The 19,873-nt window shown below is 42.1% G+C and overlaps 1 protein-coding gene across 3 annotated transcripts in view; it reads left to right on the top strand.

The window, feature by feature from the left end:
* The first annotated feature begins 845 nt into the window (after positions 1–845).
* The window catches only part of ELOVL6 (ELOVL fatty acid elongase 6), a 131,688-nt gene continuing 112,660 nt past the window's right edge, over positions 846–19,873 (top strand). Inside the window, exons 1-2 of one of the 3 annotated variants that reach the window (XM_047718218.1) lie at positions 846–872; positions 7,245–7,365. In XM_047718218.1, coding sequence (XP_047574174.1) covers positions 7,277–7,365 — 89 coding nt within the window. In that variant the 5' untranslated portion in view covers positions 846–872; positions 7,245–7,276. Of the gene's footprint in view, positions 873–6,924; positions 7,085–7,242; positions 7,366–19,873 lie in introns of those variants that run through there. The other 2 variants (XM_047718216.1, XM_047718217.1) reach the window with 2 other exon arrangements.

Here is a 19,873-nt window from a genome sequence, read left to right as displayed (position 1 = left end):
CCCAGTAGGTTAATGGCTGGGTTAAGAAATAACTCAGGCCTTTTGGACAACAATCTAGTTAGTACTCTTTCCTCTATGTGCCCCACTTTTCCCCCTTTCAAGGTCTCCTTCTCTAACAAACAGCTGAAATGATGTTTCCTGTCAGGTCTTGTCTGCCTTCGTTTGAGGCTGGTAGGTCTCTCTCCCTCTCAACCTCCCTCCCTCCTTCTTTTTCTCCCTTCTGTCCATTCTTACACACTCCCATTTCTTTCCTATTCTGCTATATATAAAATACAGCAGAAGGATGCATAAAATACCTCAAGATCATAAAGTAACAAAAAGTAAGGTTCAAATGATGCGGAGAAAGGAATGAGGTTTTAAAAAATGTGTATTATATTAAGCTAAATACTTGGTACAAGGGCAAGCTCCACATTTGCCTCCAAGAGCTCTAACAATGAAGACACAGTGCACATGAGTCTTTCTAATAGATCAATTACTTGAGATGACACAATTATTCTTAGTACTGAAACCAGATGGAAATATTCTTCAGAGGTTCCTCATAAGAAAAATATTTGAAGCTTTCTTTTTCTCCTCCCTTAGGTTATCTGGCCTGGAACAGGCTGAAAAGATACGTCTTTAGGAGTTTAATTGGTATTCACTGTTAATAAGTCTTAGGCCAAGTCACAAAGGTGGTAAAAGGCCGTCCTAAAACGTACATGAGAGTGACATCCCTGCTCTTCCAAAGGCCCAGTCACTGTCCCCTGACCCACCATGATGACTCCAATGGGTGAAGGTTGGATCATAGTGGGAAAGAGGCCCACTGAGACCCTCCACTTTCTTGAGGCATCCTGTAGAGTTTGAACCGGGGCACATCAGAGAGAGAGCAGCAGAAGGTTTGGCTATTTCTTGCTAATTCAAAGAAGTTTATTCATCGTTAGATACTTTCCATGCATTTTCTCTTTTTCTATTAACACAGATAATGAGGAGTAAATGTAAATTCCTAACAGCCAGGTCATTAAGACCTCTATCCATATATAGAGAGAGAAGATGTGAATGAGAACGTAGAGGTGAGCTCTTGAGGTTTCCCCTCAGAGGTCATTGACCGATTTCCCCCCAGAGGCGCTATAATGGTCCTAATAGCTATGATGAGAAATCTGCTTTCATTATCAAATCGCATTCTTCGGGTTTTGATTTAGATCTCAAATAAGTTTTTGTGCTACGGCATAATTCCTTGAATTGACTCTATATAGGGAAAGTGTATCAGAATACATCTGAAATAAAGAAAGCAGAAGACAGGTAGAAGCCCGTTAGCCCCTTAATCTTTCCCAGAGAGACACTGAGTCCCCAACGGCCCAAAGACAAACTCATCCCCTGAATCTTCCTTGCCCTCTGCTGTTCACTACCAAAGTGAAAGAGTCTTGGCTTGCAGACTCCAAATGGTTCAGATAGTTCCAGGCAGGAATTCTTCAGTGAGGCAGACACGTGATCACAGGGTCGTGAAAACCCCAGGGTAAAACTGGACTGGTGAGCACCCGTCACATTCTCTTATTATTTCTTAAGTCAGATCCCTTCCTCTCGAACTGCTGTGCTTACTGTTCATTTAGTTAAACTTCTATAGGTATCTGTTTTGGAGTGTTTTTACCTAATTAGTTTTTACCTAATTATTTGCACTTCTCTTATTTACATAAATTAGCTGATGTCTTTTATATTTATCTCAATCCCTCCAAGATCAATAAGGAGCATTTGTCAGTATAATAAGCTCTTTTAAGACAGGTCTATTTGGGAAAGTGTTTGACGTAACCCAGAGTCCTCCTCCCCACACCCAAATGCAGAGTCAAGAGAAGGAGACACTCAGAATTCTGATAGTGAGATTGAGGATACAACTCTGGGCATCCCAAAGCATCCCTGGAGCCCTGTGGGTAGCAGGATCAGAAGGTGGGGGCCTGGCTCAGCCTGGGAGAGTCCTACCAGAGTCTTTAAGTAAGCTCTGGGCCTCAACGTCCCTGTTTCATCCAAAAACCTTGAGAGGAGGTAGAGAGCCATCTCCATTCTCTCAGTTTTTGCTCAGGAAAGGGTTAGGGGTTGGCTAAGGGCTTCTTGGCTTCTTTGATTTATAAATACATTATGTCTTTGAGAAAAAAAAATTCTTCCTAGGATTTAGGATTTTCAGAGAGGTCTCTAGTGAAAATGTTCAGGAACCAAATATTGATTCTTCTTCTCTATGGCAGTTATCAGTTTACAGATGAGTTTTTAATATGCAATATTAAGAACACAAAAAAGCATTTCTCTTTTACAAAACAAGATGCTGTCCAACTTTTTGAAAATATCTCCGATAAACAGAGTATGCAACTCTGGGGCAACGTGGTGGTTTGTGGTGTTTGGTTATAGCAGTTCTAGCAAATGAATACGATAAAAAAAAAATCATCCCTGCCCTTAAGGAAATTTATAATCTCCTACATGGAAGTGGATGGCTCAAGCAGGGCCTTAAGAGCTGCACTAACAAGAGCTTCAAGAGCATAAGAGGCAAGAGTGAGAGAGGTCATCTCTGTGAACAGGAAAGGCCTCCAGTATGGAGTAGCTTGTGATTATCTGAAGAGTGGGCCGAATTCGACAGGTAGAAATGGGGAGTTTGTCATGGAATGGTATTCTGAGCAGAGGGAGTTATGGGAGAAAAAGAGCCAAAACTTAAGATGTTCAGAGGATCTCAGAGGAGTCAGCTTGGTTAAATTCCACCTATGGAATAGAGTTCCAGAAAAGCAGGTTAGTATTACTAGAAAGGTCCAGAAACAATGTGTGTATTTTAACATATTTCTGTGCCAGAAAAATTTGAGCTGGTATCAGACTCATCCAGCCTAGTACTGTCATTTTATATACAGAAAGGGAAATTAAAGGCTCGATTTACTCTCCCAAGATCAGATAGCTAGATCTGGAATAAAGTTAGTACTAAAATCCAAATCTTTTACTTAATAATTGAGTCAGCTTTGCAGTAAATTTATGACTTTCAGAAGTGCTTACTCTCTGGTCTAACTTTTAAAAATTTTACTACTAAATATCAATTAACTGACTTTTTGAGCCTCAGTTATTTATATTCAATAGTAATTACCTATCCGGTTATGGGTCAGAAACACACACAATAAATCTTTTCATAAAAATTCCTAGTGGTGTTTCTGGGCGCCCTCCCAACCTTCCACTCCATCTTTCCTAACCTTCTATAGACCCTAAAATAAGTCAAGCAAAGTCACCATTTATAAGGTTTTATTTCTAATATTATGCTACCTATGAAATCTTTCAATACAGAAAATTAAAAATAAAAAACTGACCCATTATCTCACTACTCTGCTAATTCCTGTTGACTTTTTTTTAAATGGAAAACAAATACATCATAAGAAAACTCAAATACTTCAGAAAAACAAACCATATAAACAGGAAGTGGGAACTCCTGCTGCTCCCAGATCTTGCTCCAAACATACATCCCCATCGAATTCTTGTTTGTCTTTCCAGGAAAAAAAAAAAAAGTGCAATTGTAGATGTTTTTCTATACACAATGTGCTGCCTTGCTTTTTTATTTTCCTTAAACATATATCTGGAATCCTTCAATATTACAACCTATAGAACAATTTCTTTTAACAAAGCTTTATAACATACCATTTTAAGGATGTGTCATCATTTTGTTAACAAGCCCCCATTATTTCCAGTGTTCTGTTACTACAAACATTGCTGAACAATATCTTATACATACATCTAGAAGGTTTTTTGGTTTGTTTTGTTTTGTTCACATCTAGAATGTCTTTGCGAGTATATCTTCAGAGTAAGTTCCCAGTTGTAGAATTACTGGGAATTATCATGCAATATTCCTGAACTAAAGACCCTTTAATGCTCCCCCACCCCACTGCAGGTAGAGTCAAATCCAAACATCTTGGTTACCTGGCCTGCCTGTCTCTTTAACCTGTCAGTTACTCTTTACTTAAGACCTGGGGACACACCAGCGTTTTGCCCTTACTCCTGCAAAGTCCGTTCGTTCTTTCTTTCTTTCTTTCTTTCTTTCTTTCTTTCTTTCTTTCCTTCTTTCTTTCTTTTTTAATTTTTTTTTTAAATTTATTTGACAGACAGAGATCACAAGTAGGCAGAAAGGCAGGCAGAGAGAGAGGAAGGAAAGCAGGCTCCCTGCTGAGCAGAGAGCCTGATGTGGGGGCTGGATCCCAGGACCCTGGGATCATGACCTGAGCTGAAAGCAGAGGCTTTAACCCACTGAGCCACCCAGGAGGCCCTGCAAAGTCCTTTCTTACCCCAAGACAAGACTTTTGTACTTCTTCTTGCTTCTCGTAACTTTCTGCAAGATGTGGTTGCCTCTTTGTCACTCTTGTTTCAAATCAAAGTCATCTTCTCTGTGAGGTATAAAAGGGCATTAAAAAAAAATAAAAGGGCATAGATGAGCACCTCTATTCCTTCACATCATACTGATTTTCTTTCTTTCTTTTTTTAAAAGTTCATTTATTTTTGAGAGAGAGAAACAGTGCGCACGTGCACGCTCATGGGGGGGATGTTGGCAGGCCAAGGGGGGGCCGATGGAGAGGGAGAGACAGTCTTTTTTTTTTTAAGATTTTATTATTTGAAAGAGAGTGAAAGAGACAGAGCATGGGAAGGGGGGAGAGTCAGAGGGAAAAGCAGACTCCCTGCTGAGTAGGTGGCCCTATGTGGGGCTTGATCTCAGCACCCAGAGATCATGACCTGAGGGGAAAGCAGACTCAACCCACTGAGCTACCCAGGTACCCCAGGGAGAGACAGTCTTAAGCAGACTCTGCTAAGCCCAGAGTCTGCTGGAGGGCTGGATCTCATGATCCTAGGATCACTACCAGAGCTGAAACCAATAGTCCAAGGTTTAACCGACTATGCCTTCCTGATTAATTTTCATTTTAGTGCTTTACTCTGCGTGAAATTGTCTTCCCCTCTGGAATGTGAGCTCAAAAAGAACAAGAGCCTTATCTCTTTTCTTCACCAAGACCCAAGATCTCAGATGAACACAGGCTTAAGGAATATCTGGTGAAGAAATGGGTAGAGGGTAAATGGGTTTAAAATGACCACAGAGGCAGCCAAATTGCTTTCAGGATAGTCACCTGTTTTTATTTCCACTAGCAGTGCCTCAATACCCTTGGAAGCAGTTAGTACTGCTAAGCATTTACCATTTTTTGTAAATGTCCATTTTAAAGGTCAAAAATAGAGGCCTATCTCCAGTTTCAGAGTAATTTTCTTTAGACGCTGTTAAGAACAAATCAGATATTTTAATATAACCTCATATCCATCTTCGAAAAATAAACAGACAATAACAATCATTATTTGAGTGAGAAACATAGTAAATGAGAATGTTTCATATTTGTTTCAAATTGGTGTGATGACTCCTAAGGGCATTGAATTTGAAAATCAAATCTTTTTAAGACTAAAGACTTATCCTTCCAATATACAGTAAAACGTTTGCTGGAATTTGATTCCTTTCTCACTTCCCTCACCTCTTTCATCTATTTAATCATCTTACAAATATTTATTGATTGCTCACAGGCCCAGGTACTATAGAAAATCTTTCTCTCTCATCAGACCACACCCATCTTCTAAGTCAATATCACCAAGCCTTCAGGCTTGTACTTGTACTTGTACTTCTGACTTGTACTGCAGAAGTATCTAGAATGATAACCCTTAAATGGAGAGACAAGGAAAGTCTATACATGAAATCTTTGGGAGGATCGTCTCAAAAATTACTCGTTAATCATCAACCAATCTAGCCCTTTGATTTAAGTTATATTGTACGGGATTTTAAAAACCCTTTCTTTAATTTCTTATTATAATTTCCTCCTTTACAGAGATATTTCTCCCAGTTCCCACTTTTCAGTGGTTTCTGGTAACCTAACTTTGAATGAAAACATCCTCTACTAGGACTACAGGTAAGGTGGGGAAAAGAGCATCCGAGGAAGGAAGGGAATTTTCTTCTTGGTCCTAATGTCCACCTAATTTTTAAAGCATAAGTTCTTGTTTCTAGTTTAAGCTTACAATTACATCCATAGATTAATTATTAGATACCTCCATGTCTCCTATAACTCATTTTTCTGAACATGTGGGTAGTGAGTGGAGGGAGGGCACCAGTAGAAAATCCTTTTCCTTCTGAGAATTAAGAGGGATGTAAACAGAAGCTGAGTTTAGGACACTGCTGAAACTGGGGGTTCAGTAGGGGTCAACATTACATTTAGCCTTCTCCTCAACACAATTCTCTTTCACCTACCTGTGAAATATATAAAACGAAATTTCTCATGCATATAAATAAAGTTTTTGCATTGGACCAGTTGGTCCAGTTCTCCTACCTGCTAACTTCCTTACCCCCTTTGTCTCAGTTCGTTATCTCTACCTCTCCCCGTACCCAAACCCTCCACCTAGCCTCTCTCCCTCTTCAGGCTACTGGTTGCTCTCCACTTTCCAGGTCCTCAATCCCACCATCCCCAGCTCGCGAATGGTTGAGGAGCTCTGGGGGCTGCCAGGCCCCAGGTTTGTCATCGCTCTGGGGTGGGGGGCCCCGAGAGTACGGCGGGGGCAGGGGCAAGGAGGTGGAAAGCGCGTTCCTTTCACGGGTAATCTCAGCACAAATTTGCCTGGAGCTCTCCCAGCGAAAGAGTTGGCAGGGTTTACTGTTTCTTTACCGCCTACTAGCCAAGCTTGCAGGTCGCGCGCCTATGGGCCGCTCCTGGCAAGCCGAAACCACTTTCAAAGGCAAGGCTAGGCTGCCCACGAGGTTGGGATTGGGGATTGTGAATGACCTCGAGGTCATTTCCTCCTTCTCGGCGCCCTTCCTCCACTCCCCTAGTCACCTTCTCGTCAGCAAAACTGCCCCTCGGGGCGAGAGGTCTCGCTCGCTCTCTCTCTCTCTCTCTCTCTCTCTCGCAAAGGGTTAATTTTCCGATCGCACGAGGGGGAGGAGATTTCCCCGTAGACAAGTAAAAAGGGTGATGGACAAACGTGCGGGCACTAAGACCGCAAGGCATTCATTTCCTCCGACGGTGGATGCGGACGCCGGGAGGAGGAGAGCCGCGGAGCGAGGAGCGAGGAGCTGGGAGCCGTGGCACAGGCAATGCTCGACCCTGGATGTAGCTGAGAGAGGCTGGGAGAGGCCGGTCCCCGCAGATCCAGCGGAGAGTGGAAGACCTCGGGGGGGTGGGGTGGGTGGGGAAAACAGACAGGAGAGCACTCGAAATCAAGCGCTTTACAGATTATTTTATTTTGTGTAGAGAACACGTAGCGACTCCGAAGATCAGCCCCAATGAACATGTCAGTGTTGACTTTACAAGAATATGAATTCGAAAAGCAGTTCAACGAGAATGAAGCCATCCAGTGGATGCAGGAAAACTGGTAGGTGATGCTTTCGCGTGACACTCTTCCCGGGAGCCCTGCACGTATTCCCGGTGCGCCTTAATGTCGCTGTTTTCTGTCTGGGGGCGTGAATGGGGCGATGAATCGCCGGCAGCAGAGAGCTGGTCGCTGAGTTCCCGGGTCCCCCGGGTGCAGGAACCACCGGGGCTGCATGAAGCGCGTGGGTCTGTGAGTGCCCCTGTGTGAACCGTGGCTACACATACATCTTTACCATAGATTATATAACATAGAACATACATGAGTGTACAGAGTAGATGTCTGCGCGACACGGAAGGCGGGAGAGATGCCCCAGTCCAGATTCTGCACCTGAGCTACCTTCTGGTTTTCATCTAGATTTGGGTTTTCTCTCTTGGCCTCCCGCAAGCTGAGTGTGAAAGGCAGTGGAGGAAGGACCCAGGCTTCTGGTCCGTTTAACCCTCTCCCGCCGGAGCTCTCTGGTCCTCGCCCTCTCCCCATCCCTCGTGTCCTTCCTTTCTCCTTGCAGCCCTCCTACTTCACTGCCCTACTCTCTGCAGCTCCCCGGCCGGATTTCTCCTTTCCTGAACCCCTCTCTCCACGCGGATCCCTTTCCGGTTTCATTAAGAGGCGGGGGCTGTGGGGGGAGGGGACAATGAAAACAGTAATAAAAATGAATGAACCCGAGCGAGTGGAGCCACGCCATTATTAAGTTTCTGTTTTACGGGAACGCCTTTTGGACCCACTCAGTTCTAATTCAGTAGGAAGCTGTTGATTGGAGTTGAGACACGGATTAAAAACCCCTCGGTACGCAGAGTCCTTGGGGGCTCTTCCCCAGACACACTTCTAATAGGGAAAGAGTCCTGCTTGTTTAGTGTGTTCCCTCCGCCAGTCCTTTTGAAAAATCCCTGTGTGGGAGGAGATCCTGTGTCACCTTGCAATATATTACAGGGGAGGGTGTGCTCATCTCGCTTCTTCCTTGTAGACCGAGGTGCTGGGGCAGACATTCCGGTCCTCTCCTTGAGCCCGGGTCTGGCGATCAGTAAAGTGCACGCTCAACAACCCCGGAGCTGGGCAGCGGCCTGCAGCCTCCCGGGGGCTGGATGGGAGGGTTGGGCTGAGGGGCTCTCCGGCGCCAAGGGATCCCGCCCGCTGCCGCGTGCGCGAGTGCGCGTGCCCCGCGGCGTCACGACCTGCCTTCCCTCCCCCCTCTTATCAATGGGAAACCAAAGACGCGGGCGCGCCGCGGGCCGGGGCTGGCTGGTGCAGTAGGAGGGGGTGCCGCGGGCCGGAGCCGGTGGAGGGAGGTTCAACTTCCTTTCCTCCGGTCCCCGGTTGCGACCGGCCCGGGGAGTCTTGGCTGCGGTGCCTGCCTCCTCCCGCTCAGCCCGCCCGGCAGAGGCCCGCTGGCCAGTTGCGGCTGCAGCCGGGCCGAGCCCGCCCCCTGCGAGGGGCGCGCCGGCTGGGCCCGGCCCGTTGGGGGCGGGTGTGGAGGGCTCGGCACACTCACACCCGCTCTGGCTGGGCTGGGGACTGCACTGGGTGCGGGGCGTGAGGGGGCCCGAAGTCCGCGTCTGGCCGGAGCCGGAAGCTGGCAGGGGGACACGATCCGCTCCGAAGCCCTGGTCGTGCGGCAAGCACTTGGGGCGCGGGGCTGAGGCCCCTCCTGGGCGGACGAGCGCCGAGGGTGGGTCCGAAAGGTGATGGTACACCTTCTCGAGGCTGGATCCCGTAGGAGTGCAGACACTGAAAGGCCTTTGGCGCTAGGGGAGGCGACCCCTCTCTGCCCATGCGGCCTGTGGACCTTCTCCGGAGGCACTTCCTCCCGCGTAGAGGGTGGTGCTGAAGGCGGGGCGGGGGCGGGGACGGGGGCCTGAGGCTGCCGGCGCTCGGAGCTGCGAGGCGGGCCCACTGTGCGGCGGGGTCTTCTCTGCAGCTGTTTGTCATGTTCTCTTGCCATACCACTCGAGCCCATCGAGTCTCCCTTGTCTCCAACTTGCTGCACCTTTACTGAGCCTGCCTTTCTGGAACCGGCGTCCCCTCGCCGTGGCTACCCCTATTCATGTTTGGCCAGCCACCCCTTGCACCACCAAGGTCCATAGGTCCATATTTATGGGTTGCCTTTTCTCTGAGGCCAGGTAACCATTTCCCGCTTCTTTTATCCATTCACTCAACAAGCACACAATGAGCCAGACAGGGCCCAGCCCTCATTGGGACTGAAAATGGCCAAAATGTGCCCCAAAGTTATTTTCTCCTGTTGAGCTCTCACCACTGGTTTCCTTCTAGCTCTTTACGAACCGTTCTTCTGGCAACATCTTTCCTGGCTTTTTACTCATATATATGAATATTTACATGTGTGCCGGTGCCTCCTTCCTACCAGACCATCAGCTCTTTAGGGCATGGTTCTTGTCTCATTCGGAGCACGTTGAAGGCGCTTTGTACGTGGTAGATGCTGGGGGAGATTCTTATCCAGTGAGTTAAAATGATTACTGGTGCCCATTTTATTGCCAGCACTACCTGTTAATACCCGAACTTTAGCATATTTGCCTTCCCCCTGCGTTTGAATACTATATCATAGTCACCTACTGGGATTTTTCCCTTCCTTTTTCTTTGTGGACCCTATTTTTTTTAGCTTGCCTTTTGCAGTCAAAAAGCCTTTCAGACTGTTACTCTTTCTTTGCATGTCTTCCTTACCTTAATTGTCTTGCTTTCTCCTTTTTATGGGGGGGGGGGTGCATTTCTCCCAATATCCTGGGGGTCCAGTTTTCTAAACTTCCCAGACCCCACCCCCAAATCCCAAAAGCACAAAGTCTTGACTAAGGTGTGTAAGAAAACGACTTTTTTTTTTTTTTTTCCCTTGTTAACAGGAGTAGGGAGCTCCATAACCCAGGCTTAGACCACCCCTGGGGGCAGGGGAAGTTTAGGAAACCAAAGCCTTACCTGTTCAAAATGGTTTGAAATAGCTTCTGGGGGAAAAACAAAATGTTGTGAAGCATCTACTCTGTCATTTGAGAATCATTTGCACTTGTCCTTAAAAATGTCTTAGATATGACTTCAAAAAAAGCTTGTTAATTTAGAAAATTAAAACTCCTCTCTCAAAGATGAGCTCATTTTGAAGAATTGTGAGAAAGGCCAGGAGTGCTGTTTTGTCAGTATGCTGTCTGTCCTACTTTGCATTATTTAAGAGGATCTTAAATAAGCGTAGTTTATTAAACATATCCTATAATCCATATTCATTACCTTATTAAATATTAATGTTAAGGCTCCCTTATTTTGGAGTGGTATTTGTATAAACACTACAGTGTTCAACTGTGGCAAGCTTATCAGGTTTATTGGTGCCTTAACAAATGATTAATCCTATACTCATGTGTTCTAAACACAGGATAAGTACTAGAGACCTTTTTAATTTTCTGTCAAATAGTTCCTTGTATAATAGAGCAGCAATTGAAATGCAAAGTAATAAATATATTTCCTTGGAGAATCATCCTGAGACCTCATCTTGAAACTACACGGCAAGTTAAAAAATATCTCCGGTAACGTTATCCAATACACACGACTTTGTTAGATGAGGTAGAGGTAGAGGAAAATGCATGCATGCCCAGTAGCATTTTTGACTGCCAGTTCTACACTGAAAATCTCTGTCTGCGATTTCACAACATTGAAAAGAAAGGCATTTTGTCCTTTAATGAGATGTCTCGCCTTTACCTGTTATTTTCACCAATAGCTGATTTAATTTATAAGTGCTGCTAGCAAGGAAGCGAAATCACGTAGTGACTGGTAAGGCCAGGCGACATAAAACTCATTGAGTGAGAAGGGCAGCTGGGCTCTGCCTTCTCTTTCAGCAGCCTGCCAGGTTTGTGCTAACAGCGGTGGATGCTAGTTAGTCGCTCCAGTTGTAATTGTCTGGCCAATGATGATTATCTTCTGATGTCGGCTGACACGGTGTTCACCAATAGGAAAACAGGAGGCCTGTGCTGACTGCTGTAACATTATGGCTGTGAGGTGACGTCATCACAGGGCTTGCCTAGAACCTCATGAGGCCCTCCCCCGCTCCTCTCTGGCATCCTTCACATATGCAGCCTTTCAATGCTTTGTATATTTTTCTGACTTTCTCCACTCCTCCCACCGAGGTATTGGTTATAAAGGTTTAATTGTTTACATTTTGTGTTCTGTATTTTAGGGTCTACAAGCTAGTGTAGGATTTTTTAAGATTAAATACTACCCAAGGAAATCTTGGGATCCTCAAATTTGTTTTGACTAAGAAAAAAAATGGAAGAAACACTATTTAAAAGGAAGTGTACATTGTTATATGGGAGGCTCAGAAAGTAACATGATGTATAATTTCTGTATTAAAGGAACACATATAAGAACATCATAAGCCTTAGTATTTTACTCAAAATAGAGCATCATAAGGCATGTCAAACTTCTAAAATGCAGGCAAATTATTAAGCTGTTGTTTATCCTGTAGTGACAATTGTTCTGCATCGATCCCTAAAATCCTTGTGATCTGCTATATTCGTTTATAGAAAAAATGGGTGGAGAATAGTGCAATCTGCTCTCATGAAACAGGAACGACCAGAGTCTCATTTAATCTGTGCCACTATAGCAAATACAAATTTGGTCAGCTATCTAGAAAAATACTGTGTCCATATAATACTCATGTTTCTTGCCACCTTGGGGAATCACAGTTCATATTAGTCTTAGGATTGAAAAGTCCTAAGTGAGGAATTTAGCATGTCATTCAATAAGCTTTAGAGAGCGCTGGGATATTGGTGTAATAGCACTAGGTTAAGAATGAGAAGACTGAGAATATGTACAGAGAAGAAAAATACAATCTATGTTATGGTGTTAGAAAATAATGAAGTGTGTGGGAGGTCTGATCTGAACTTTTATGTATCTTTTTAAAAATTATGTATTTTTACACAGTCCTTGGTATTTTAGGATTCCAGGGATGATGGAAATTATTTTATGATCATATTACCCATCCCTATATTTGCATTAGTTATAAATAATAGCATGTGATGCTAAAATTTTTACATAGGGCCTTTTGTTAAATTGAAGGTTGAGTTTTGTGAATAAGGCTTGTCGCTTGTTGCTTTTAATGTTAAGTGATGATAATTCTAAAGGTAGCAGGATCACATGGTCAGATGTGATCTAAGACCTCTCCAGATCTGAGAGTTATTTTGCATACTTCTTGAAAGAAGATTCTTTCAAGTTAAACAGTGGAAATGTTGTGGGGTGGGAGGTGAGGGATGGAGACTTAGAAATACTTAGGAGGGCATAAAATACCCATCTAGTCAGTCTTTAGCCGATGAAAAAAAGAAGGAGTGTGACACTATTCAGTTAATTCAAGAATTCATCTTTGCTTCAGTGATCTGGATATTTTAGGTCCAAGTATTTTTTTTTTTTTTTGAGGATACTTAAAATGTTTCATAATAGATAACCGACATCCTCTTTCTATTTTTATTTGCATTTATTCTGTGCAGAATTTACTCCTGGGCCGTGAGTTTTTGTTTCTTCAGTTTCTTCTGAGATATCTTTTTATTCTTTGTAAGCTCTTCTGGTTTAGGAACAATTAGCTCTTTTTCAGTAAGGAAATCTCGGTGTGGCAAGTATGGTATGGATTAATTCAACCATGAGCCTTCTAAGTTCTTTGCTCTTCATTGCATCTTGGGGGCTTAGTTCACCCGGATGTGCTCAGTGACCAGAGAATCGACATCTAAACCCTTAAGTTCAGCATTACTCTCTGAATTCAGCACTCTTCTGGGGCCACCGACCCTGTGTCCAGCCCCACTGTTTGGCACACCTACCTGGGTGCCTGGGCACACCTACCAACTTCACCGTGATAGTGATAGAATGGCATTTACTGCTTCTGCAAAGTGACATCTTTCAGATACTTGGTGGCTTTTTGGATATGCATACCCTCATTGGCCTGGGCAGTTACATATATGTTCCTAAAGTGAGTACACAGGTCTGAACCTCTTGATTTGCATGATTTTGTAGGGTTTTGGGGATGAAGCATTTTCAGAGGTCACGTCAGGCCTCTTAGGGGAAGAAGTGGGGTAGTGCAGGTATTTTCTGAAATGAATTATCTAAAAATTGACTCAAAGATCCACTTAATGTTTCATGTAAGGACATAGGTGAGCTGGACTGGCCTTCATTAATAAGAGCCAGACAGCAGTCCACAAACTTTGCCTTAGTTCTTTACCTTTACCTGTTCTATCTTCTAGTCCCTACCTTCAAATCTTCCTGCTCCCGTTTACTTTCCACTTACCTTTGTTAAAAGAGCACAGGCAGGTTTAGTAGAAAAATTACCTATGTATACCACAGACACATTTCTATTGATAACCCTAGAAAACTTGAATGAAAATATAACATGGCTTTATTGGAATATTAAGGTTCATAACTTTATCTTATTCAGACTACACAAATAGGCTGGTACAAATGTGTAACTTTTGGCCTAGTTATTTGCGGAACTTAAGTAGCATCCTTAATTATATTTAACTTCCGATCATTTTATTTTAGAAATAGATTCATTCTTTTTTAAAAAATTATTGTTCTAGAGTCAAAAATGAATTTGTACTTTTAAGCCTGTTGAATGAAAACCATTGCACAACATTGGGTCCATGTAAGTCATCAAGGTTCAAGCTTGTGTGTTTATCATGATTCATTTAGATACTGAGCACTCAAAATTTTTAGTCTTAAGGTTCTTTACCCTAGTATGTTGGAATGACAAATACTTTTAGGAAAAACTTCTGTTTAATGGTTACTTGCTGTGAACTTTCTGCAATTTAAAGCTTGTCTGCTCCCTCCCCTCCAAATGTACAAGTGAAAAAGATTTACACTTTCCTTTGCTGAGATGAATAAGACATACTGATTACAAGGAATTTTGCTGGATGGATAATTTTCTAATTTTTCTAATAATTTTATTTCCTCCAGATTTTCATATTTTGGTGGTTTTCTTTCTAAAAATTTTATAACTAATTGCAATATGGTTAAGGGAATATCACTGACAGAATGTCTTTTAGGCTGGGGGATCTCAACTGTTTTTATTTAGGTTTATGATCACATATATTTTTTAAAATTTTATTTATTTATTTGATAGGCAGAGATCACAAGTAGGCAGAGGCAGGCAGAGAGAGAGAGGAAGGAAAGCAGGCTCCCTGCTGAGCAGAGAGCCTGATGTGGGACTCGATCCCAGGATCCTGGGATCATGACCTGAGAGGAAGGCAGAGACTTGAACCCACTGAGCCACCCAGGCACCCTATGATCACATATTTTAAATGAAATAGGTGTAACCCCCTTTCTTAAAGATAAATTTCAAATGTTTTAGCCCAACCTTTAACTTTATTAACACCCATCGTTGGGGCTAGTGTTTTGTTTGGTTTTGTTTTTTTAATTCATCTTTTGAGTTCTGGGGCTGAATTTTTGAATTGACTTTTGAATTCATTAACTCTTAATGGACAGTATACATCATTCTTTGAAGATTATGAAAAAAACCCATGAAATGCATGTTACATATTTTTGTTAGGAGAGGTACAGGCATTTACTTAGAAAATATACATAAGGACGTTATATCCTTATAACATATACATAAGGACGTTAAAGTGACTTTCAAAAAATGAAAACTGATACCCTATTATAGACCATGTCTTTTCTATTTCTTGCTATTTAAAGAGCACCTTGCTGAACTGGACATACTTCTAAACTTTGCAAAACAGGTCCCAATTTACTTGCTTTTTGTCAATTTTTTTAAAAGTTGGCTCCATGCCCAGTATGGAGCCCAACACATGGCTTCAGCCCATGACCCTAAGATCAAGACCCCAACTGACTGAGCCACCCAGGTGCCCCTTGACTTTTATCAATGTTTTTTAAAACTAAGTTAAATAATGATTTTAAGATTTTATTTTATTATTATTTTTTTTATTTGACAGAGAGAGAGCACAAGCAGGGGTAATGGCAGTCAAAAGGAGAGGGAGAGGGGGAAGCAGAAGCAGGCTCCCCGCTGAGCCGGGAGCTCAATGCAGAGCTCCATCTCAGGACCCTGGAATCATGACCTGAGCCGGAGGCAGATGCTTAACCAACTGAGCCACCCAGGTGCCCCAATAATTTGATTTTAATAAATATTTTAAGACCACAAAAATTGAATATTTAATTAATTTGTTCGATCCCGATCAGTACTTGGATTTTTCCCGATTATTAATAAATTTTAAAAATCTTCAAAATAGTTAATAATGGCTGAAACCTTCAAGTTTTGGATTTTTTGTTTTGTTTTGTTTTACTTTTTGTCTTGTAGGCCCAGTTATTCCTTCTATTCAAAAGCTGGTGTTAATAAAATGTGAAAGCTTTTAGGATACTAGGCCCACTCTCACTGGGGTAATTGACTCATTTGGGTGTAGTGAGTTCAGTGGAGTTGAATGTTTTGAAGTTGAGAATTTTATGATCTTGTTTTAGGAGGCACAGTGGGGACATAGGAGCTAGTTGAAAAGGTTTACTCCCAAAACTTTTTTTTTTTTTTAATTAAATGTGTGAGATTTCTAGTAAAGTCTTTGGGGGCATTAAATATTTAAAAGCTGGACTAGTAGTGGTTATCATTACAATAAAAGGGAAGGAAGCTTAGTAAATGTACTGTAAATATCAATGTCTATAGTTTCCTCTCAATTTTATGACTTCTTGGCAGACTTAATTTAAAGATCTTTAAAAGTAGGGTAGATTTTCTTTATTTTAGAGTAATGATACTAATAGTTGGTACATAATTGTTTACTGATGGCAGGCATTCTTTTTTATTTTTATTTTTTAAGATTTTATGTATTTATTTGAGAGAGAGCACGAGCAGGGGGAGAGGTGGAAGGAGAGGGAGAAGCAGACTCTCCGCTGAACTGGGAGCCTGTGGCAGGGCTCAATCCCAGAATCCCAGGATCATGACCTGAGTGGGATGCTTAACCCACTGAGCCACCCAGGTGCCCTGCAGGCATTCTCTTACAATGCTTACATGTGTTAACTGTTACATCCTCCCAATCACCCTTCGATGTATTATGTTTTTTGATTTCTTAGGACAGGAAATGAGGCTCACTGTGGTTATACAAGTTGGGATTTGCAGGTAGGGACTAAAAATGGAGGAATGGGCTCCAGGCCAGATGAAGAATTTGTCACTGAGGCCTCGATCATCCCCTCATTTGAATAGGAATAAATACTCAATAAACAGTGCACTTGGTCACTTGAAGCACTGTAAACACAGAAGGAAATTGTGGTTTTAGTCAAGAATCTCCCAAGTGCCTCTAAAAAATTTTTCCTAAGGGATCCTGAACACGGCAGGCCAGGGTCACTATGAAAAACACCTCTAAATGTTGTAGTGAACATTAAACTAGGTAGATACATAAGTATCTAAATTAAATGATTAAATGATTAAAAATGATTAAAATGATTAAATGCCTTAATCACTAAGAAGTATTTCCTGAATAGTGTGTGTTCATCTATCAACACTTTTAGGAATGGGGAAAGCCATGTCACCTTTAATGTTGCTTCTGTCATAAACAATTCCAGTTTTGCCACAAGCAAACAACAAATTGGGAACCTTTTGTATAAAGCATGCTTTCTGTCTGCTTCTCTTCCACGAGCCTCATACATTCAGCTTGGTTCTAGACTCCAGGAATTTGTTTCCACCTGGCGCTGACTATACCCTTCTTTCTTCCAGGCAGGTTTTAGTAGCTAGGGTAAATAGCCACCCACTGTTGCCAGAAGGAAAAAAAAAAAGATGTGTGGGTTGGGGATGTCCCTGTTCTTTGAGGTGTGTTCCTGCAGTGTGAAGAATTAAAATGTACTTTTACTTGTTTTGTTCATGAGTTTTAAGTCCTTGATCTCGTTCTATAGAAAGAAATACTGTAGGAAAAAGACATGAAAGCATTAGAAAATGTAAAGATGTGGGCAATAAAACATCTTTCTTATCCAGAGGCATCCACTGTTCTTTTTTTTTTTTTTTTAAAGATTTTATTTATTTATTTGAGAGAGAGACAGTGAGAGAGAGCATGAGCGAGGAGAAGGTCAGAGGGAGAAGCAGACTCCCCATGGAGCTGGGAGCCCGATGCGGGACTCGATCCCGGGACTCCGGGATCACGACCCGAGCCGAAGGCAGTCGTCCAACCAACTGAGCCACCCAGGCGTCCCAACATCCACTGTTCTTTTGCCACATTTCCTTCAGCCTTGTTTCCAAGGTTTTGATATACTTTAGATCATTCAGTGCAAACTGTTGATAGATTGAGTTCTTTATTGTGTGCCGGGACTGCAATGGGCACTTTACATTTAATATATCATCTCATTACAACTCTTATGTTACATATTTCCCTCTTTACATTATCAACATACCGCTAAAACCTCTCCATAAGTGTACTTTCCATATATGTTATTGTTTGGTATTGTTTGGACTCAAAATTAATTTAGATAACCATTGCCTACTGTTGAACATGTTAAGTGCCTAAGATTTTGCTATTAGAACTAGTCCTCTGATTATCTTCGCATATTAATTTTTTAACTTATCTGGTATTTTCCTTTGTATAAATATGAACTGTAATGCAGGGGAATTACCTCTTTTTAAGGTTTATGATATCTACGGCTTGGCTGATGTGTAGAAAAGTGGAACCAGTTTGCACTCCAGCAAGGAAGGACAGTTTTCATGTCCTTCTTAGCCCTGAAGATGATCACATTTTAAAAATCTTTGATAAGTTCATGCACAATAGGATATCTCATTGCTTTAATTTATATTTATTTGTTTTGTAGTAAGATCCAGACAATTTATTTGGGTGTATTTCCACTTGCTTTTATAAGTTCTCTCTACTGGGCCTTTCCTAGTTAGCTATTATTTGCTTACACTTGGAATATATTAAGGATATTCACTTTTGTCCAGCATGACAACTTTGTCGTGAATAATTTCTTCTCTAGAGTGACTTCTGGCAACTAGTTTAATATATGAAATAGAAATGTATTTTTCATCACCCTCTAAATTAAGGAAAACAACTCTGCTTCTCTCTCTATAAATAACCTGTAAGGCAACAGCCCCAGGGAAGAAGGGAAAGAGGGGAGAAAGCCTGGAGACTGGGCTTCAGTCTGGAGGGAGAATGAGTGGCCCCTTGGACATCCTACACATTTTTAGACTCTCTTATTTGCATTTATTTTTCAGTTTTCCACAGGTGTGGTGATGAGTGTGTGCTGTGGTATTCTAGCATGGTGGTTAAACCATGGTATTAAACACTTGGACTCTGGAGTCCAAGTTGGTATAAAACACTTGGACTCTGGAGACAGTGTGTCTGGGTTCAAGTCCTGGTTGAACCACATAGCAGCTGAGTGACCATCTCTCTAGCAGATGAATTAGTACCTCTGCTTCAGTTCCCTCATCTTTAAATAGAGAGATGATAATAATAGTATTGGGGATGTTAATGAAGGAATCTACGTTAGCAGGTTGGGAGAATTATTAGACAATTTATTACACATTAAGTCCTTAGAACAGTGTCCAGGACCGTATATAATTTTTATTATACCTTTAGTGTTGTCTGCGCATAGACTCTATGGCATCAAAAGAAAAAGGGAGGAATCATAATTAAATTCTGGTAGAACTGAGGTCACCCCAAGTGGCTATGCAGTCAGTTCTCCAAATATGACAAAAAGGCCCATTACCCAGGGGCCACTACCAAGGGATAGGCACTGAGGGAAAAAAAACAAGAAAAAGAAAAATATCTGACATCGACTTTGCCGTCAAGAAACCTATAATTTGAACGAGCCCAGCAAGAGAATATATTGTTAATAAAAATGTGATTTTTAAAAAAGTATGGGGGGGGCCAACTCTACCATGAACAGTTGGAACATTTTCAAAAAATCTATGCTTTATCTTCCATCACAATGTAACGAACAGTGTGAAATCGAGGCAGTCCTGGGAATAGATGCTGATTACTAATTTATTTCCTATAAAACACCTGAGTTTATCTCATTTAATAATTTATTCAACAAGAGTATGATAGTGTCTCTATTGTGTTACACACACTGAAGGTAAAATCACTATATCCATAAGTGAAATTATAATGGCTGAAAATTTTGGAGTTATAAACTCCCAAGTTTGGGCTTAAAGTAAGTCTTTGGTCACTGCTCAAAGATATCTATCTATCTATCTATCTAATTTCAATGAAAGAAGCATGGCTGTTTGATTTCTTAGTGAAGTAAAATAAGGGAGGATTACATGTCAGTTTTCTCTTATGTTCCGGAATCTCAGTGAGCTCGTGGTGGAGAAACCGAAAGGGAGTCCTTTAAGGTTCCCAGTTTTCTCATTCTTGAGACAAGGAGGTCCATTAGGGGTTCTCAGGGTATGGGGGAGCTTTTCGTCCATGTGCTTATTCCTTCCTCTCTTAGCTCCTGTTGAAGGAGTCATCAAGGGTACATGTCCGCCTGTTGACCCTCAAGCTAGACTTGGCATTTGCAGGATCATCATTCCCTCCCTTGTTTTTGAGATGTGTGTTCCTCCCATTGTTCCTATACCACAAGCCACTTC

This window comes from Lutra lutra, chromosome 2 (assembly GCF_902655055.1).
Source record: "Lutra lutra chromosome 2, mLutLut1.2, whole genome shotgun sequence".
In the NCBI taxonomy this organism is placed as follows: domain Eukaryota; kingdom Metazoa; phylum Chordata; class Mammalia; order Carnivora; family Mustelidae; genus Lutra; species Lutra lutra.
This window is presented reverse-complemented; position numbering and strand designations above follow the sequence as displayed.